This window comes from Apodemus sylvaticus, chromosome 4 (assembly GCF_947179515.1).
Source record: "Apodemus sylvaticus chromosome 4, mApoSyl1.1, whole genome shotgun sequence".
Taxonomy (NCBI): Eukaryota; Metazoa; Chordata; class Mammalia; order Rodentia; family Muridae; genus Apodemus; species Apodemus sylvaticus.
This window is the reverse complement of record NC_067475.1, coordinates 61,725,962-61,748,244: the sequence shown is the minus strand read 5'-3', so window position 1 is coordinate 61,748,244 and position 22,283 is coordinate 61,725,962. Positions and strand designations below refer to the sequence as shown.

The window sequence follows — 22,283 nt, the reverse complement described above, 5'->3', positions numbered from 1 at the left end:
AGTTCTACTTCCTGTGTTTTCAATCTCCTCCTCGTCCTCCGCTGTGACCTTCTCCACAGAGGGACAAGTAGCCCTTCACTTCCAATGCATCCTAAAGTGCACCTACCCCCATCACACACACACACACACACACACACACATCCCTGCGATGCTCATCTTCTGCCTCTGCCCACACACTAATTTTCAAAAACCCTAAGGGTGAAAGCAAGCTTGGTTATACACAGACACACTGATTCAAACTAGTTCATCCCATGCTTTTATACTAGCAGAAGAATTTCTCTAGGTGCTCGGATTATAGCATAAAATCATGTCCCTCATCAAAAGTTAAGAACTGGTGGGGAGAATTGAGAGATGGCTTAGCCAGTAAGCATTGTCTGCTCTTGTAGAAGCCCCAGGTTCAGTTCCCAGCACCTATGTGGCTTATTACCATATAACAGGGGATGCAATATACTCTTCTGGCCTCTGTGGTCTGCATGCGCGTGGTGCACAAAACTCTGTAGGTATGCATTATAAATAAACAAGTAAATAAACCCCCCCTTTTAAAAAGTTTAGAGTATAACGGCAGTTCGGACGTTATCCTCAGGCCCATCTTCTGAAAAAGAAGAAAGCAAACCTTCTTGGGTGACCGATGGGTTTTGTTTTTCATTCAGGTCACAAGGAAGAGCCCAGAGAATCCTACCAGCTCAGTCCAGTACCAGTCAGATGGCCCCACATGCACCATCTTTAGAAGTAATGCTGTCTTTGTTTTGCTCTAGCAGAGCTCCTACCCTGCCACCTTCTAGCATGGCCTAAGACATGGCTGAGACAAGGCCTGCAGCTGCCAATGTTGGAGCAAAACTCTAGGCATCCCTTAAGAACTTCCCACGGATAGGGCTGGTGCTGGGGGACTGAGACCTGGGGCTTCGGGCAGGGCCTCAGTCTTCCCAAGGCCAGAGAAGCCCATCTCCCAAGAAGCACGGAAAAGAAGTGCAGGCATTCCGCTCCCTCTCCAACCCCATCATCACACAGAGCACCAGCATGACTCAGAGCCAGGCACGGTCCTGGCCAGATGCCCGGGCTGACAAGCTAGTGCAGGAGCTGATGTACTCTCGCGCCAAGTTTATAACCGCCTCCAAAGCTGCGCACACTCTCGCCTACAGAGAACCATTTGTCTGGCACTCAACACATCTCACAATATGAGGGAAGGAGAATTTCCACGGAACTAAGACAATACACAACCAATGCGCCCAACTGTAAAAGGTTGCGGTCGTGTGAGTTAAGATCCAACATCACTGTGCTTCATCTTCTTTACAGAGTAAACCGTGTACTACACACCTGAAATCTCGTCGAGACCCAGGATGGTGATGCCTGTGTCCATAGTTGAGCTATGCTTTGTACACAACAGCCGGATGACACGGGAGCAAGCAGCAGGCAGAGGTCCCTGGCGCCCATGCTCTGCTCGGGGTTACAGGGACAGTCTACACACTCGGAACTCCATGGCTGATGCCATGTCTACATTCTCCCTTGCTCTTCACTAGCAAAGTCATTTCAGCGGTTTAGGTGCTGGCTAAGTCACAGACCCGAAGACCAGACACACAGTGTGTCTGTTCCTTCAGTCAGTGCTCGTGCTCAGACACCTTCCTTGCCTCTGATTCTTTGCATCCTCCAACTAGGGTAGCGCATGGCCTCTGTGGGGAAGCCTTTCACACTCCCTAGACCCTAGGGTCTCTCCTAGACGTGCAACACCCCCAGCATAACATGGACCAGTAATGTCCTACAAGGAGTTAGCCGGCAACCCCACCTCTTTAACGTCTTACAGATGTCCCCCTCACACAAGCAAGGCCTCCTTCATTTCCTCAACACGTAACACTTGTTGGCTCAACTTGTCTATTTATAAAACCTTAGGATTCCCATAGGTTTAAGATTAAAATCTTAAGATTTAAGGCCAAGAAGTATTTCATAAAACCATTAGAGGCAAAGGGGGGCCTGAGAAACGGTTGAAAGCATATCTTTAAACTAGTCCTGATTCCTAGACGAGATCATCTCTGGAGAAAGAGAGGGACAAGGAAAAACAAACTGGTGGGGGGCTCGGCACCATGTCAGCACTGGATCCAGAGAGGAAAGGCAGTGAGCTGGCCAAACCATCTTCAAGCAGGAGCCCTGGGTGCAGGCTGTGGAGACAACCCCATCATACTCCCGGAAGTCTAGAAATGAAAATGATCTCCTTGTTCTTCCCCAAATCCAATAATCAAACAAATCATAATTCAACTATTCCAATTTCCCAATCTATGAAACAATTTTGTTGATAAGACCCCATACCCCAGACAACTCCAGCCTTTGGAGAGGGAGAGGATGAGGGAGGGGAAGAGGAGGGGAAGGGGGGGAGAGAGGGGAAGGGGGGAGACAGAGAACATTTTATTTTAAATTATTCACTTCTTCAAATTTCATTCATTTTTTTTTCTTGAATAGGATGGGACTACTAGTCCACAACACTTGGCCCGCCATGTTCGTGGGCTCCAAACACACATGTATGAGGTATATCACTGAGAGCTCAATGAAATGAACCTATCAGGTCAGTGTAGTTAGACATTCCAGTGAGACACCCTGAGGTTCAACTATATGGAGTGCTGGCTACGGCTGGCATCGGTTTCTGAGAGCTGTTCCCGAAGCTTCATGGCTAGTGAGCGAATTCTGGACTCTGACTTTCTGAGAGTTCACATTAACTGGCATTTAGGCCGGGGAAAAGGTTGGACAGTGGGGCCTTTGCTTCTGCCTTCCACACTCTGACTTGGTTGGTTGGTTTAGGCTTGGCAAGATTTTCTAAGGTAATATAATTTAAAAGGCCCAGCCTAAGGCACATGCCTCATGACTGATACCACCATGGCCGTGGGTTTCTATGTCCATGTGTGTGCTAGGAGGCTGATCTGCCCCCCACCCCCGTGTGCACCTGGGCAGATCTCTCTCCCCAAGAGGAACTGCCTTTGAAATTGGGCCAATGCAGATCTCTCCAAATAGCTTTCCCTGGAGATAAGGACCATAGGACCATAGGCCATAGCATTCCTTGACAACTCTCAGCCTCTTGACAATCCAATACACTTGATTGGGAGGTGGCCATGACCCACAGATGGAGAAAGCCTTGGCCCAAGAAGCAGGAAGTCTGGATTCCAGACCTGATCTTGCCATTCTGTTACTTTTTAGAACCTTGTTTCCTCATGGACTGTGATATAGAGAGAAAACCAACTGCCTGGCATGGTTGTTGAGAACATCAGCTGAGATCTTGCCAGTGACTGTGTTTATAATCCATAAAGCATTATTCAAAATTGTATCATATTATGATAATGGGCCCCAAGCATTCTATAATAGGGGATGCCATTCCTGGGCACAAAAGCAGGATCAATATCCACTTATACATATGACTTATTATGCTTTGTATCTCTCATGTTCCCCACAAACACTACATGCTAAAGGCTCAGTTGTCGGCCTGAGGAGCTGTGAGGAAGCAGTGAAGCCCTGAGGAGGTCAACGCTCCCCGAAGGAGGTCAGGTCACTGGGGTGTGCTCTTGCAGGGGACCTTGGGGTCACCTGTGGCTCTCTGTGCTTCCTGGCTGCCCTGAGTTGAACGGCTTTGCTGGGCTTTTGTTCCCCACATCGCTCTACCTCGCTGCATGGTCAAAGCGCTGGGGCTGAGTGAGCGTATGCAAAACCAACAAACCAACAAAACTGGAATTGTGAGCCCAATTAATCTTTCCTCCTTAAAAATTGGTCATCTCAGGCATTTTGCTTCAGCAATAGAAGGTTGAACAACACTCTCTCAGAATTCTAGAAATAGAAGTGATCTCTGTGTTCTGCCAGAGTCTCAAGAATCAAAGAAATCCAAATCCATTCCTTTGAGAGTACCCCAGTCTCTGAAAAGATCATTTTTCCACTATGCCAAAATAATTTTTAACTTCTGCTATTGGTCCTTACTGCTTCCTCTGGAGTCATGTCCCTGTCCTTATGAAAATATCTCATACTTAGAGGAAACACTTTGTCCATAAACCATCTCTTTTTTAACCTGTCTAGGTTGCAGAAAGAGGGACTAAAAGTATGCACTCTCTCACACACACATGTGCACCTCTGCATACACATGTGCACCTCCACACACATACATGTCCACTTCCACACACACATAGGCTCACATACACATACATGTGAACCTCCACACACTTACAAGTGCACCTCCATACACACATCCATGGGCTCACACACATATACATATGAACCTCCACAAACATACAGATGCACCTCCATACACACATCCATGGGCTCACACACACATACATGTGAACTTCCACACACATACAAGTGCACCTCTACACATATCCATGAGTTCACACACATATACATGTGCACCTCCTCAAACATACAAGTGCACTTCCATACAGATATGTGCACTTCCACACCCATATACGGGCTCACACATACATGTGCTCCTCCATACAAACATATATGTGCACTTCCATACAAATATATGGGATCACACACATACATGTGCAGCTCCACACACATTCCTTTGTTTACTGTTTATTTTATCTCCCCTTGACTGTGCCTTTTGCAACCAAACCTGTACATATGACTGAATTCAGAAATTAGCACTGGTCTCTAGGATTTATCCAGGTTAAAGCCCTTACATCCTCAACTCCTCTCCAAAGGGAGAGAACATAGCCAAACAGGTAAGACCCTCTTAAGTTTCAGCCTTTTCCAATATAAACTGGATCCATACATTAGCACTCTATCAACAAAACAGCTTTCTCCACAAGTGAGAAACGTGAGCATCTTTCCTACATGTAACTGCTCCACATCAGTGCCAGGACATTATTCCGATTACCTTGGCATGTGCTGACAGATGAAGCACCAAACAGTTTCTCATCACAATAAAATCTGAAAAGACTTCCTTTTAGTATGTAGTCATTATCCTTTGAGCCAACTCCATTGACGTCCAGAAAAGGTTCAGAAAAGGAGAAATAACCAGCTGCCACACCCCCAGCACAACAACTGCAAACACTGAACACCTGTGGCATTCCAGACAAGAAGGATGTTCACTCCCCCAATAGGTGGTGACAACCACCCAAAGGATGAGAATGCTTAAAAGATTCACACAGGGGTAGAAACAAATAAAGGGAAGGGGATGGGAGGGGATGGGAGGGGAGGAGAGGGGAAAGGATGATGGTGGGGGTGGGGGTTAACTGAGGTCTACAAAACAGAGAATGCTAAGTGTCTGGGCTGAGTCTTGACAGGTTGGTCCCATTCTGTGGACACTGGACTCCAAAAATTCCAAGTGTAGGAAGCAGTGTGAGGAGGAATGTTGTTAACCACTGTTCTGAACTATCTGCAGTGGCGGCGGCAGAAGCAGGTCTGTGTTCATCACTGGAGAGAGGATAGCTTGTGTGTGGTATGGACACATCGCCTGTCCATGAAGAAGCCTGTGGCCTATGGCTTAGGCAGGAAATACAAGGTGGAAAATCCGGGAGGCAGGAAGAATCGTGTGCCAGGAGGGAGATTCCCCAGGAAGATGTGACCAGCAGATGCATGAAACCTGAGCACTTGTGACCAGCCACGTGGCAGAATAGAGGTTAAAATAAATGGGTTATTTTAATGATGATCTAAGAAGGAAAAAAAAACTAGCAATATGGCCAAGTTATTCATAAATATATTTTTGAGTCTGAGTCTTATTTCTGGGAGCATGAGGCTAGAAGGAAGACCTGGGCCAAACTTCTAGAAAAGCCTGTCTTCCTAATGGTGCTTTTGCTAGGTATCTGCCGGCAGCAACCAGGTGAGTACTTAATACAACCATCATTGCCTCCCATTCAGCCAACAGCGTATTCTCCCCAGCAGTATCAGTGAGAGCCAAGTCACTCTGCAGGTACAGACATCACTGTCCCGGACTAGGAGCACAACACAGCTGGGGCCACACGCAGCAGCGTTTGTGTGAGTCCCAGAGAAGCAAACATAATTAGTCTACCCTGCCCTCCAAGTACTGCTGCCTATGCCAGGCATAAAATGTGTTCACATCTCCAGATCTTCTGCCTTTTCATTAGGATGTTTGTACTTGGGAAGGTAGTTTGATCAAGTCCTATACAGATAACAGGGAACAAGCAACCTTGGATCTCAAGAGAACAGAAGGGGCAGAAACTGGAATTGGCTTATGGTTACTAACCCAGGGTGAACTACCTAGGACAAAGCATCTTGTGACACACTTCTGGTGTGCAGACTGCCTGTGATCTTGACCCACACACGGGGCACACCACCACGTGAGGAAGCAAGCAGATGAATGGCTCTGGCTGCCTGGCATGGCTGCAGAAAGCGCCAGGCCATCACTACCTGGATTCCCCGGTGATTCGTGCCTGGCAGCTCAAAATCGGACTCACAGCATATCCCTATGAGGAGTGCAGGGAGAGCGGGCAGACAGCAAGCCTGGGATCCTGATGGCAGGCAGCCAAGACTTCTGCCACCATGGAAGGAAGGGTCTCCACAGTGCAGGCCCGGGGACACCTCGAGTACGTCCCCATGTTCTTACTGTCCCCATTTTAGGTTTCTAGTGAAAATGAAGCCCTGGCAGACACCCGGTTTCATTCTGTGAGCGTAACCACAGTAGGTGAAACCTGCTTCTGGTCTCAGGAGAGGAACCACACAAAGCCGCCATGGGTGTGACGCTCCTTGGCCACTATGCACGACCCTGTGCAGGGCCCTGAGCGTGCTGCTGGCGCTGACAGACATTTTCCTTCTGAGTCTGATGAGTCACAGCCAGAGCCAGGGATGCAGGAGCCCTCTCCCACTGGGTACCCAGGAGACCCATTCCTATAGGCAAAAGCCATGGCCCTGCCACCAGCTCCCCAGAGGGCTGCAGCTCTGCTTCAGGCTGTACTACAGAACCCCACCTTGCTGTCGCCTCCCTGTCTGGCCACAATCCCTAACTGGGAACTGGCCTTTCTTCCTTTCACACATTACCGTGGTGAATCACACAAAGATAAACACCAGAGGCCTAAGGATCAAAGAAGCGCCTGCCTAGTGTGTTTGAAAACATCTCTTTAGACAGAGGCTAGGAACGCCTGGAGGCAGACACAAACACACAAACACAAACACACACACACACACACACACACACACACACACACACACACACACAGGCTCTGCTGGCCTTCTCTTCCCTGCCTCGCCTTCCTCGACATCAGCACTGCTAGCTTTGGGAAAGATGGGACCGCAGGTGATAAGCCTGGGCTCCAGAGGTTAACAGCTACCCAATGGGATCTCTGATCACAAAGACAGGGCAGGGGAAGCTATACCTGGAGCAGAGCTGAATGCCATCCAATGAGTCAGAAGGACGCCCCATCATCACTTTCCGCTTGTCACTGTTGCAACAGCATAATCACGCCTGTATTTATGGACAGGAGCTGGAGTGTGGGACCAACCCCCATGAGCCCTTGAGGGAAAGGCATGCCACCTGCTCTGGGAGCACAGCTGGTTCTCTTTTGGACAGCTACCTTCATCAACAGGGTCCTCGGTGTTTATACACAACCCACCCTGAGGAAGGTTCTCTATGTCAGCAAGGCCTCCAGGTAAGCTGTGTATGCTAGCATGGCCTCCAGGTAGGCTGTGTATGCTAGCATGGCCTCCAGGTAGGCTGTATATACTAGCATGGCCCCCAGGTAGGCTGTATATACTAGCATGGGTACCAGGTAGGCTGTGTATGCTAGCATGGCCTCCAGGTAGGCTGTGTATGCTAGCATGGGTACCAGGTAGGCTGTGTATGCTAGCATGGGTACCAGGTAGGCTGTGTATGCTAGCAAGGCCTCCAAGTAGGCTGTGTATGCTAGCATGGCCTCCAGGTAGGCTGTGTATGCTAGCATGGGTACCAGGTAGGCTGTGTATGCTAGCATGGCCTCCAGGTAGGCTGTGTATGCTAGCATGGGTACCAGGGAGGCTGTTCATTCCAACAAAGACTTAGGGAAATACCAGTATGGCTTCCATACAAACAAGGTCCCGAGGAAGGCCTTCCTCATCAGCATGGCTCTAGGAAAGCATATACAAGCACAGCCCGTAGGAGGCCCGTAGGAGGCCCTCTGCACACACACACACACACACACACTCTCCAAGGGAGTGGAAAGCACCTTCCCTTCCATAGTGCACTGTACCCTGTGAGAGGCGAGTCCTCTGGCCTCAGCATGAGGCTGCAGGCGGGGCGGACACCATGCCCAGCAAGCCGGCCCAGCTGTGGAGGCTGGCAGAGAGCAGCTGGATAAACACAGTGCTTCAGTGTCCAGAAACTTACACTCTCATTAAAGCCACTTTTAAGAGGTACCACAGCACCAAACCACAAACGGCAGCGGAGAGCTTGCCTTGAAATTCTCCTACGGCCTGAATAAACCCTTCAGCCTCCGGTCTTAAGCTTGCATTCATTTTTATTCACTGCATTTTAACGGAGTGGGTATGGGGACTGGTAAAATACCGTTATTGGAAAGTAGTTACAAATGAAAACACCCATGTCTAAAAATAACAGTTTATATACGAAGCCACGATAATTAATAGCACGAACCAAAAACTCCAGTAAGCATTTAAAAACATTCCTCGGTGTCACGGCCAATGGCTCTGGGCCCTCCGCAGCCTCCCAAGACCATTGGTGTTAGTTTCCAGTATGGGAGGGGAAGCCGGGGGCCAGCCCCACAGCAGAGCCAGATCTGCAGCCTGAAGACCAGCTGGGGTACCTCTGAAGTCAGAGTCAGGGACCTAAGACTTCCCAGATGCTGGAGTAAGCTAACTGTTGGGAGACTCCTCTGTCCTTGTTTTATCATAGAATAACCGGGGAAAGAAAAATCCCCTCTTCATGCCTGGAGATGTGTGGGTGAGCCACCCAGAGGACAAGACCAGCTTGTTTCATTAGGGGCAAACTGTGCTTATTGACCACGTGGATTCCTGGTCTTTAGGGTAAAAATTTCTAGTACTGATGATATCCCTATCTTAATTTGGGCTATGACAACATACATGAATCTGGGTAGATTACACAGCATAAATTGTTCTCTTACAGTTCTGAGAGCCGAAAGCCCAAGATCAATGCCAATTTGGTTCTTATGGGACCTCCTATTGTGGTTTTCAGATGGCTGCCTGGGCAGTCTCTCGCACGGTTTGTGTATGTGTGGCTCTTTGGTGTCTGTGTGCAAGGGCACCAATCCTATCAGACTAGATTCGTAGCCTATGACTTCAAGTAAGTCCAGTTATTTCTTTAGCAGCCCATTTCCAAATATAACCACACTGGGATGAGGGCTTCACCATGAATGTGGAAGAAGGAACATAAAAATGTCTTCAACAAAGCTGTTCAGCAACTGCACATAATCAAGCACACATAGGTAAATCACAATACCTATGGTTTAAAAAGATATTCCCGGGGTCATTTCTTTTCAAGTATAGAAGGTTCTGTGATTAGCTACCAACCCTGTGAAGAAGGGGTTCGCATCCAATGTCAGGTCATAAGATTCTCATAGCCTTATTGAATGAAGATTAAAACAACAACAACAGTTAAAACCCACAGTGCTGTGAGTTGCGTGGACATTTGTGGGTTCCTTTTCTGTTGTGATTTAGTTTATTGCTATGTATTGCAATGCTAAATACTGCCCCCCACAAGATGTGGTTGTGCCCAATGAGGAGATCCTCACATATCCAAGAGATGTCATGTAACCTTGCTCCTTAATTTCAAAGTATTGGTTGAATAAAGATGCCTACAGCCTGTGGCTGCGCAGAAGTGAGGTAGGTGAGGCTTCGGGTCCTGGGCTTGGGGTCTGAGGCAAAGACTACAGGAAGAAGAGCAGAGAAGAGAAGAAATAAGATGCCACCAGGTAGGTGGATAGTGAGCGCACGAGGGCTGGCGTGGTAGAGCAGGAGTGGCCCAGGCAGAACATGGCAAGTGATATCTTGGGGTTATTGACTGGGATGTGGGCAAAATAGAGGGATGGTATCTGTGCTTTTAAGGCTTATTATAAATATAAAGGCTTTGAGTTTTTGGAAACTAAATGATCTAAGTGGGTTAGAAACCCCCAATTCCCACCCCCAATATTTACCACAATGCTTTTTTTCTTCCTGTGGCTGATGATAAGCAAGGAATTAATATTCCTGCACAACCCCATAACAGCACTTTGTCCCCGTTTGTAACATAGTTCTGGTCCTTTAAGATATAGACATTAAATGTCAGAACTATATGTAAAATAAAGGTAAGCAGACCAGGACTGAGGCGCCCGAGGGATCCTGGACAGTGGTTCTCAATCTCCCTAAGGCTGTGACCCTTTTATACAGCTCCTCATGTTGTACTGACCCCCCCCCCCCCGCCATAACATTATTTTGTTGCTACTTTATAACTATAATTTTGTGGTTCTGAATCATAATATAAATAGCTGATATGCAAAATATCTGACATGTGACCCCTGTGATCAAGGGATTGAGACCCACAGGTTGAGAATCACTGATCTACAAGCGCCTAAGCCATAAGCCTGTAAGAGATTATTTAGATTAAGTTAGCCTCTGAGCATACCTATGAGAGAATACCTAGAGTGAGTTAATTAGGAGTAGGAAGATTCACTGTAACTGTGGGCGGTGACATCCCCTCGGCAGGGGGTCTGGGCTGAATAAAGAGGAGGAAGTATGCTGAGTACCAGCCTTCATAACTCTCTGCCTCCTAACCAGGGATGCAATGTGACCACCTCAAGCTCTGGCTGCCATGACTTTCTCTCTGTGACTGAGGACATGCTCAAACTGAGAGCCAACATACACCCTTCAGATCTGGGCTTGCTTTAACGGAGAATGAACACAGCAGAAGTGTTGCTGGGCTGACTCCAGGCCTGGGCTTGTGGGGCCTGAGAACTACTTGAGCATCCTTCGAAGCCTCAAGCTGCCACTGACATCTAGATACTGATGCAGGAGCAATGAGTCCGTGTGGGAATGGAGAGTATCTCAGGATATGAAGCAAAGGACCAAAGCTGAGTCAGGTTGTCTCACCGTGTATGCATTACACAGGGACTCAAGTAGGCTTATAGAAGACCCGCCCAGCAGAGCCTAACCCATGCTGCAGAATTATTTGATGTAAAATGATGGTTGTTTTAAGCCGCTGTGTTTTAGACTAGATATTACACAGCACTAGGTCAAAGACATCTTTGAAGGGAGGAAACTAGAGAAGGTAGAAAAGGGTTGATCAGAGGGCCTCAAAGCCACTGCTGCAGTCCCAAGGACCAGCCTTAGCCAACTGGTGGAATTAAAGAACTGGTGGAGCTAAGGGACCCGAGAGAGTAAGCCAGCCATCACTGCCACCTGACACCTGCCTCCTGTCCACCCAGCTATGAAGAAAGAGCCAGATGAATGTAACATACAGACAAGCTGGTACCTGCTGATGCAAATGTGGACATAAACCCTCTGTTAGGGGCCGGTACGATATGAGGTTAAGATCATTCTGGAACCACACCATCAAGGCTCAAGCTCTGTCTCTCACAATTACAAATGCCATGGAGCCTTACAGAACTTCCTGAACCCTCTGCGCCCCTGTTTCCTCATCAAGCAGAGAAGAAGCCAGTGCCCACCCCACAGGATTGTCCTGAAGACTGAGTTCTGTGTTCCAAGCAAGAGGGCACCCGAGCTCTGCTGGGAGACGGCTGTGAAGCTGTTCCCTGCCAGCTGCATTAGCGTCTGCTCCGATAGTTGCTGGGTTTTGCTTCTAAGATTTCTTTTTTTTTTTTTTAATTGTCCCATTTTCTGTCTTTTTTTTTTTTTTTTTTTTTTTTTTTTTGAGACAGGGTTTCTCTGTGTAGCCCTGGCTGTCCTGGAACTCACTCTGTAGACCAGGCTGGCCTCGAACTCAGAAAGCCGCCTGCCTCTGTCTCCCAAGTGCTGGGATTACAGGCGTGCGCCACCACCACCCAGCACTTCAAAGATTTCAAATCACAGAAAATAGTGCCATTATTAAATGCCATTCTAAGATGTTTTCCATATTCATCTGGGTTTCTCCTCTTATACAGTCAGTTAAAAAGTATATTTCCAGTAAAGTTAAAGAAAATAAAGCAAATCACTGAGAAAATGTGACAAGTGGGGTGTTCCTGGGCTGAGACACCCCCCCCCCCCGGGAGCCATGGAGGCTGGAGGTGGAAGGTGGGCATGAACTGTACCTGCTGCCATCTGCGAACAGGTCCCTTAACCTATGCTCAGCTGGAAAAGATGTCAGCTGCTGTCCCAGCTGTCCTGACCCCCAGAGGTGGGGTAAATTAACAGCCCTCACAACTCCTAAGGCATCAGTGAAAGGCAAGGGCACACCTTACATCTATTTATGGAATTTCACAGTCTGCAACAATACTCTACCATTTCTGCAGATTTTCAAATAAACCCCAAATGATTCCTGTCCACAAAGGAAGCCACAGCAAGGGCCTTTTCCAAGTGCTAACAAGAAGCCTTTTTTTTTTTTTTTATGAACCTAAAGAGTAGGCATTCTTTTGAAAACTCTCAAAAATAGCTCAGATCATTCAGGAAAACCTCCTTTGAAAATGGGAAGAAAGAACTCTCCAGCACTCCACACCAAAGCGCAATAGGTCACTCAGCAGCCAAGGCTCGGCATAAAGGGGAAGCGGTTGGGTCTGCTGAAGCCCTGCTATTCTGATGTCTGCAGCTTGCTTTGTCCTTCCTGTCTCCCCTTCCCTCCTGCTTTAACAATTTACAAAAGGGCTTAGAAGTTATATTTCTACCCCACCACAGCTGGGCTTGGACCGGATTTAGCCCACAGGTGATGCAACCTGCACAGGGTGGGGGTGGGGGGGTGCCTGCTTCTGCTCCCTCACCCTGGTTGTCACAGGTTATCTAGCGCTGCCCAAGGAGAGACAGGACACCTTTCCTCCCACCTCAGAATCCAGAATCACCAGGTAAGGGTCACACTGTAAGGGTCACACCGGAGCCGATAAAAGGAGGGAGAATGACTAGCCAGGGAAGAAATTCCTTTCAAATACTCCCCTCCAAGCCTGTTAGAAATGTCACTTGCAGTTTTCCTGGGACCTGAGGTGACTGCTTTTGCAGCAGGCCAGCAGGCCCGGAGCAGACTGGCTTCTCCCACCCAGTTCTGGCCCTGACCCGCATAGCGGACAGGGATTCTTTTCCTACTTTGCAGGGGCTGTTGGGTCCATTCCTTCCATCTGCACCCAGGTCTCACGTGGGGGTGAGATCAACCTGTTTTAGAGAAGGGTGAGAGCCCAGAAGGGTCTATCCGTCTCATCAGTCTGCATTGACCTAAGGTGAGGAAGACATTATCCTTCTCAGTGCAATTGGGAAGGACACTACTCAGGAGCAAGGCCTGGACACAGAGCTGCAGCTGGTCTCGCTCACAGTCGGTGACTGCCACAGTCACAAATGCTACTCACCTGCTTCGAGCCCACGGCTCTGTCTGCACAGCATCGATGACAACAAAACCTGCCTCCGAGCTGGGCTGTTTGCCAACAGGCTTCATATGCCAGTCTCTCCAAGTGCCTGGGAGCCCCAGAAAAAGTCTGGGCTTGGGCTCTGTGAGAGATCACTGGGGTGGGGGTACGGGGAGGGGTCTCCTCTGGTATAAAGACTGGGGAGAAAGTTCTCTAAGGTTTCAATACCCCAGTGACTTCCCGGCTTCCACAATTTTACTGGCATACATGAGGGATTAGAAACCAGCTTATCCTGCATGGCACACTAATTCAAAGAAACTCCCCTGGGAATCAGTCATGGTGACAGCAGCCTCCAACACTACACCAGCCTGGCCTCAGGCAGTATGAGCTGGACCAGAGGATATGGGGTGAACGTGTATGTCAACAGGACACTGGCTGGGCAATGGAGTTGGGCCACCTCTCTGGACAGTGGCTAGAACAATGACAAAGCCACTTATTCTGGTGGCTGCTGAGGTGTCCTCACCAGGCCTGGCTGCTTTGCCATGTGACACAACAGCATTTACTGCTCAGGACAGGGAAACTCTGAAGCCAGACATTCAAGGTGACTTATTTTTCTATTGCTGTAAAGAAATACCATGACCAAGACAATTTATGAGAAAAACAAAAACAAAGCAAAACCCAACAACAACATTTAATTTGGGGGCTTAGAGTTTCCGAGATGTAGAGCCCATAGCCATGACTATCATGGCAAGAAACATGCAACTGGGAGCTTACATCTCTCAGGCAGAGGCAGAAAGAAGAGAGAGATAATTGGAAATAACGAATCAATGGAAATGGATGGAAACCTCAAAGCCCAATCCTCATGGATATACTCCTCCAACAAAGCCACACCTCCTAACCCTTCCCAAACACTTCCACCAACTGGGGACCACACATTCAATACATGAGCCTATGGGGCCTATTCTCATCCAAGCCACCACAGTGGGTCAATCACCCAGGAACCGCATGGCAGAACTGTGGGTTGTACCCCATGCCAGGCACCAAGGATGCCAGGTGGAGTAAGACACAGCTTGTGATACCATCAGGGATCTCGAAATACATGGAAGGGAACAGACGGAAGAGTAGGATACGGCACAGAGGGAGGGAGAGCTGTCACACCTGGATCATTCATTCAGCCTAGCCGCATGGCATTCAAGGGATACCAACTGAAGCTGGGCACGCATGGTCTGCAGTGTAAATTACTTACACCCTCTAGCCCAACTCTTCATCCATAACACTGGGATTAATAGGATGACACAAGGTTTTACAGTTATAAAACAAACCATATTAACCATGCAATAATGCACTAATTATGCACAGATATGAGTTTTAACCTTTCTCATATTACACAAACATTTTTGAAACACTCAGACCTTAGACATTTGTAGTCTGTAGCTGGAGTCTGACTTTTTTTTGAGACAAGTTTCTCTGTGTAACCCTCGCAAGCCTAGAACTCATTCTGTAGACAAAGCTGGCCTTGAACTCAGAGATCTGCCTACCTCAGCCTCCTGATGCTGCGATTAAAGGTTTAGCCACCAACACTGACTAGAGCCTGTAAGTCACTAGGGCGAGTACATAATTGCCTGACCAAATCAGGCAGTCTCTAAGAGAGGAAACAAGAAAGAGAAGCTACCAATCCCAGTGAGGCACCAAAGTAAACTAGATGCACCATCTTGAAAAACGACATTATATTTTTGAACACTGAGTTCAGGAGTGTAATGTATACTTGTTGTGATATGTTTCATAAAGATGTTTTTGAAAAACATCATGTGCTTAACTATATTCACTAAGTCATAACACCCACGACCCTTCCCTAGATCTCTTCCCATCCTGCATTTCCATTCCCCTTTCCTAAATAAATCTCCTGCTATTTTAATGTGTGTGCATCATATGTGTGTGTGTATGCATGTGCATATACATATAAAACCTAGGTTCTGCATGAGAGAAAATGTGATTACCTGTCTTGTAGGTCTAGCTTACTTTGTTTAACATGATCACATCAATTCTGTCCACTTACATTATTTTTTATAGCTAAATAAAATGCTATTACATATATATGTATACATACATACATGCATACATACATACACACACATATATATATACTATATCACTTTTTTTAATCCCTTCATCTTCTGGTAGACAATTAGGATGGTTCCAAAACTTGGCTACAGCATCATTTTGGACAGAATGGAAGTACTAGTCACCTCATCCATTATCCCTAAACTAAGTTCACAGTCAAGGTAGGTAGCCGTCATTGCCTCTGTCTTTGGGAATTGCCATCGAGGTAGAGGGTGAGTCCAGCAAAACCCTGAACCTAGCTGAGAGCCCCACCGGAAAGGCATGGCCACCCTACAGCTCACACAGCCCCTACTAAAACCAGAGAAGGGTCAGGCTCCAGTCTTAGCTTCTGCCTCTAGGACTTCATCTTACCCCTGCCGACTAATAACCACTCATCTTCTAGAGGTATTGGTCATCCTTTCTGCTGATTCCTTTGTGCACGTCCCTTACCTCAAGTGTCCCAAGCTGTAGAAGCGGGACTCTCCGTCGGTAGAGCGGACCACCTGCAGTGTGAACATGGGTTGCAGCTGCCTCAGCTCCAGCAGGACGATCGCAAGGTAGTGGATGAAAAGCAGCGCGTCCACAAGAGAGACCGCGTATTGCACGATGTCCTTGTAATTTTGGTCCCGAGAGTCCAAGATGCGGACCCCATAAAAAAGCCAATAAGAAACCACAAAAAGAAAGATAAGGACCAATAACAGAGCTCGGAACACAAGCACCCGCGGCACATCCGCTCTTTGCTTGCGGAAGAAAAGTGCCCAGGTTCCGATGAGCAGGATAAGCAGTTTGAACGAGACGGAAATGAGAAGTCCCTCACAGATGGCGCCACAGGGTTTCAGCTCCTCCCTCCACAGGATCTGGGGTAGCAGGATGAAGGCAATGGGGGTGAGGAAGACGAGCAGTCCGAGGAACGAGGCGATGGTGAGGCCCAGATAGCGCTTGCAATCCAGCCCCACACTGTCCTCCATGTCCTTGCTAATCCTGGCAATGTCCTCTTGGGATATACTGTGCTCTGAGGTGCCTGTGATGGCCGTGGTGGTCTCTCCCCAGTTGTCATCCTGATGACAGAGAAGACAAGGAGGGTGATGTATAAAAGCCACAACAAAATAAAATATTCAGTTACCCAACTTTCTTGGAAATGTACATGGAATCAGCTTTTAATACAGGGACATTTTTAACTATAGCTATTTTCATTGAAATTTCTGAACTTTATGTTTGCCCTTTGAACCCAGAAAGCACAATTTAACCTTTTAATTTGTTTTAGAGAGATTTCATTACTATGATCTGTTGTCATCGCTCAAATTGAAAAGTTCTGAGAAGCCCTCAGGGTCTGGGCCTTTCTGCTCTGTCATGACTAGCAGTTTTTAGACTGAGCTGTGGTGACTCCACTACAGGAGAACAGCCACCCTTTCCGAAGTAAACCCCTCCCATGCTAAGATCTAGGCTTACAAAGCCCAAATCTAGACCCTCCAGTAGCTCCACAGAGCAGAGAGCATAAAGCAAGAATTCCTAGCACACGGCGGGCAAACTTACCCACTGCTGAAACACATTACCTAAATTTCTGTATGACATTTATAGGACTCACTTCAGTAAGGAACAGCATTAAGTATTCTTTGACATCATTTCTCACTGACTAAAAAAAAAAAAATTCAAAACTCTATGTGTGAAGTGCTCAAAAATTCTTTCTAAAACAAGTTTTCATAATAAACTGAATGAGGGCATAGGAATATCGGGATTATTCTATCTTTAGCTTCATAACTTTCTTCTTTAACGCTTCTAGGCAGTTGCTGGTGTGGGCACTTGTTCTGTTCATTCAACAGACCCTGTTGCTAGGCTGTCACAAGCTTCTGCTGTTTCACTGGAAACTAGGTCTCCATCTCAGAGCACAACAGAGCCAGGGTGCAGCAGAAGCCATGCGAGCTCTCTGTGTCTGATTCAACTAGGAAAAATAGTCCCATATAGAGCAAAGTGTTGGAATGAGGACATTGGCTTATGATAGACAGGGTGTCAGTTCACAGATAAAGTGAGAACAAGGATCACTCATAACCAAACAAACCACTCACGCACATGTGGACCCTAGCAGTCAATCTTTGGATTTGTGCCCTTAGTTTGGAGTAGCAGTAGAACCTGGGGAGCTAGGGAGGGGTCCACTGGCGGAGGGGAGGAACAAAGGTCTTAAAGGGAGAGGATTGTAGGACACAGGGGAAAGAGGAGCTGGAAGGGAAATTTAAGTGGGAAGAAGAGTTTGGGGAAGGGATAACTACTATTTTATAAACTTCACATATACCTATACTCATATAAAAGAATTTAATTGTAATCACCCTACACAAGGCATAAAGTTCCTTCCAGAGGGCTCAGGTTACCAAATAAAAAGCCCAGTGCTGGATATGTCCACCAGAACTTAATAGTAAGACCTTACTGCTGAACATCACAGTCTCTGGTCATAGAAGATGGAGAATCAAGTGTGTACTTCAGAGGAATCTCCCTCTCTGCTGGCTAGTTTCCATGGTACAGGGGGAGAGACATAAGTCATCTTTCTCACTGTGAACTCTCTGAGCTACAACAATGACCAGTAGAGATGACCAGGAAGAGATGGCCAGGGCTGCAATAGTGGCGTGAACGTTACGACGGTAACCAATGCTTTCTGCCTGTATTTAAAGCCTGCTTCACAGGAGGAAACATACCCAGTACTAAACATCTATCTGGCCAAGAATCCATGGCAGGGGAGCTCACAGATCTCAGTGGTATCCCAATACCATTATTCTTGCCAAACAGTCACTCTATCTCTCTACCTATAGGTTAGTGTAGCTCTCAGATCTCGCTAGAAAGGTTTCTCTGTGAAGTAGGTGGCCACTAACACAGAAATTCAGAACTTGTTAGATTAAAAGGAAAAGGGAGTCAGTCACAAGTGGGGCATCTTGTACCACACCCCTTCTGCATGAGGGCCAGGGACCACTGCAGAGAGGGGATGAAAGCTTGTAAGGGCCAGAATTCAGGGAGGAGCCAGGAACAAGAGTATCTTTGCGACACAATAGGATGCTGTGCTCACGAATTCACAGCAGCTGTGGCTGTCTGCACAAAAATAACTCAGGTAACAATCCAGCGTGGCGTGGGAAGCTCTCAAGGGTCCCCACGCCTAACTGAGGAGCTAACCACAGTGCATGCATTCTGGGGGATGGAGAGTCAGTTTGGTTTTCTTTAAAGGTTTGGCCCATGGCAGGTCGACAATAATCCAGTGGGTGACTCAGACCAATACATAGATTGGACCAGGTAAGTGCTTAGGATTGGACATCTAATTGAGAGCAGGTGAGAAGATGTGGGCGGGTCTGGGAGAAACATTAGGGGGAGTGAATAGGATAAAAATATATTCTATGCATGTATGAAATTCTAAAATAATTAATAAAAACATTTAATTTTTAAAAGACCCAGGAAAAGAAATACTGTTTTATTATTAATTTTTTTTAATTTATGAAGGCACAAGTAATGCTAAGAGTGGGTAGTAAAGATTTCAACCTAAGGACATGGAGACCATCAACTGAGGAAATCAGAAGTATCACAGAGCATGAGAGAAATGACCATAGACAGTGGTTAGATGCAGCCAGGTCCCTTGGGTGCTGCTGATAGATGGTTAAGACGGTTTAATGCCACCAGGAAACTAGCCTGACACTTGCACAGTGATTTAGATATGCATCTAACTATACGGACCAGCAACTCAACTCCTAGATTTTATCAAAAGTTAATGGGAAAATGTCCATAAAAGACCTATAAAAACATTCATAAGAGCTTAATCCATCATGGTTAGAATGTGTGCACCTCAAATGTCCACCCACCAGAGCAGATATCAAACTGCGGTCAATTCAGTGGAACACTAGTCAGCAAAAATAATAAAGACTGAACTGTTGAAACACATAGAACATGGATAAATATCAAAATCGTCATGCTGAGTGGAGAAAAACTCATATGATTCTAATTATATTCAATACTACGATGGGCAAAACCAATCCACTGAGACGGAAATCAAAACAGCGGCCTGGCGAGGCAGGGAGCAGGGGTCCGGATCAACTAGGAAGAGGAAGGAGGGTTTCTGTGCTGAGAGATATAGGTTCATCTGTTAAAATTAATCAAAGTATACCCTTGAGAACTATTTGTTTTCTGTGTGTTAATTTGGGTCAGTCTTTTTTAAAAAGTACGTCAACAAGAGAAAACAAACCACAAAGTCATACAACTTGCTTTAATATAAGATGAGTTCACAGACTATAGAAAACAGTTGGCTTCACAGTAATTGTCTCAGAGAAGACATATGCTGGATTCTACACATGCGACTGATAAATCCCTGCTGAGGCAAGCATTGCTAATATCATGTGGACATTCTGTGGTGCAATATCACTGCTCTGACTCAGCTGTGTATCAACTTCCTGCCAGTGCACTGCTAACTAAATCTCTGCTCGTTTTAAGGACGCATGTACATCTTTGTCTAAAACAGTAAGGCTATACAAAGACTTCTTTAACATTTGAGGTCCCCAGGGGTCAGGAAGGGTGGGAAATGGATCTGAATTCAACCAATCTAATCCCTTAGATGCTCGGAAGCTGGGGACAACAAAAGTTTAATTACTGGAGATGACAGAGCTGCTGAGACACACAGCCTCCAAAGGCTTCCTCATCAAGCCATCCTGCTGTAAGCCTCCCAGGGAACTCAGGATACAAAGAAGGAAATGCTTCTCACAGTGGGCTACCGGCACCCCTGAAGACGCATCTAGGGGGAAACTGGCCTGTGAAGCTTTTAAGAATGATCCAGTCCTAAGACTGAGCACATCTATCCTCCATCCCATACATATGTACCTGCATACATGCATACATGCATACATACATACATATATCTGCCTTCCTAGAACCAAAGCAAGCAACGCAACGGCATTAAAGGAATTTGCTAACTACTGCACAAACCCCACATCTCAATGGCACCTGTATCCTTGGAGGGTCTGTAGTTCAGTCTTCCTATCTGATTACAAATGCCTCTCTGTGGGCTCCTGCAGGTGTGCTCGGATACATGCTTATCTCCGTTCCTGTATCTTTATAGCTGTGTATTCCTACATTGCCTTGTTTATACGAGGCAAGGCCAGGCATGCCGCATTTCAGGAGATGGGGGTGGGGGCAGTGCAGACATACTTCTGAGTACAGCTCACACACTTATTTAAGTCAACTAGGCTGCCCAACAGTTGCGACTCAAAGACAATCCACACAACTTTCTTTTATTTTTTTTAAGTAATAAAGTGTCGATATTTTAAAACTGATTAACTTTATTTGAAGTCCTAATGCTAATATTACTTAAACATGCAAGGCCTAGCAACCCCAAATTCATGCAGTCCTGAGTGGCTGCAGTCTGGACCAGAGAAGCTGCTGGATCTTGACAGAGGAAGTCCATTCTCCAGTTTTGTCCCAGTCCCAGCCTGTGTACCCCAAAGACCACCGCTACTAACTGCAAAGTTTGCTGAACGTATTTCTGCCCCGATCTTTGACTTGGTCTTATCTGATTCACCAGATTTCCATCTTGCCATCTGAACACCAGGGCCTTGATTTCTTTCATAGACCTAGTTTCTGGGCTGTCTCTTTGAGTCAATGTTAAGCATTCTCTGATGGTGCATTTTTTGTTTTTTGGTTTGTTTTGTTTTGTTTTGGTTTGGTCAATTGCTTTTGAGGGAGTCTCCTGCCCTCTCCAGTCCTGCTCCATTTTGGAATGGGTCTCCAGGGACTCTTGCCTGTAATTTTCCCTTTCCTGACCTGTCATCAGTCAAGCTGGCTTCTTTCCAACACCATTCAAAGGAGGCTAACCTTTCTCACGACAGAAAGGACCCCACCTCCCCAGCTCTTTAAGGGTAGGACAGGTTGTCCTTAAACCAACAAGAAAACCAGAGAAGTAGATAAACTCATTAAGATGCTAGAAAAAAATGAAGATTAAAAACCCAAGTGAACTTAGCGCAACAAGACTTCTGAGGACTTGCTGGGGAGGAGCGGCTGCGGAGCTGCCTGCCTTCTGGCAGGGCCTTTGATCCTTACCTGAACTTCCTCGGTGCCTGGGCGGGCAGAGTCATTTGCCAGCAGGGGCTCTCCAGTGGGAGCCTGGATGGTGACAGACTTTTCCGACCCTCTGCCATCTTTATTCCGCGGTGATTTGTGTCTTTCTCTTGTTCTTTCCCTGGAAAGGGGGTTGGGGGGAATAATCCAATAATCAGACACTAGACTTACACCAGGTTAATGACTCTCTAGCTCACCAAAAAAAAAAAAAAAAAAAATGTATTTTAACTTTAGGAAAATTCTGTTCCTATACCTCACCCCACCCCTCACACTGTATCCATAGCTACCCACAGCCTGCCAGGAGTAGGGCCTTAAATTTCCCAACCAAGTATTTTCAAAACAAAGACTACTGCTCCTCCACCAACAAAGGTCACAGTTTTTCAGAGCCTATTTTTAGAAAGCCTATGGCTGAGGCACATTTTACCATAAAAATTACTCAGTGGATTTGGTTATCATTCACCTAAACTAATTAGGAATGTTTTTTATTGAACAAACACTACACTGTATCATAAATGTCGATCTGAAAAAAAAAGAAAGGAAAAGGGAAAAAAAAATCTGGGACATGATTATCACCCTACAGTTTGGGACAAGAAGAGAAGAAAGGAAATCCTAAACCAGGACAGAGAATCCTGTACTTTTCTTTCTTACAAATTCAACATGAAAGCCATTCTGTGGGTTTTGACTAAGCTCAAAGACACCCATGGAAACAAAGAAGGTGATACA

General features: G+C 46.6%; 1 protein-coding gene across 1 annotated transcript in view; it reads right to left on the bottom strand.

Annotated features, from left to right (window-relative positions):
• The window catches only part of Vangl1 (VANGL planar cell polarity protein 1), a 49,254-nt gene that overhangs the window by 11,502 nt on the left and 15,469 nt on the right, over positions 1-22,283 (bottom strand). The window contains exons 3-4 of the mRNA XM_052179626.1: positions 21,543-21,681; positions 15,939-16,546 (exon numbers count right to left, since the gene is read on the bottom strand). Coding sequence (XP_052035586.1) covers positions 15,939-16,546; positions 21,543-21,681 — 747 coding nt within the window. The remainder of the gene's footprint in view (positions 1-15,938; positions 16,547-21,542; positions 21,682-22,283) is intronic.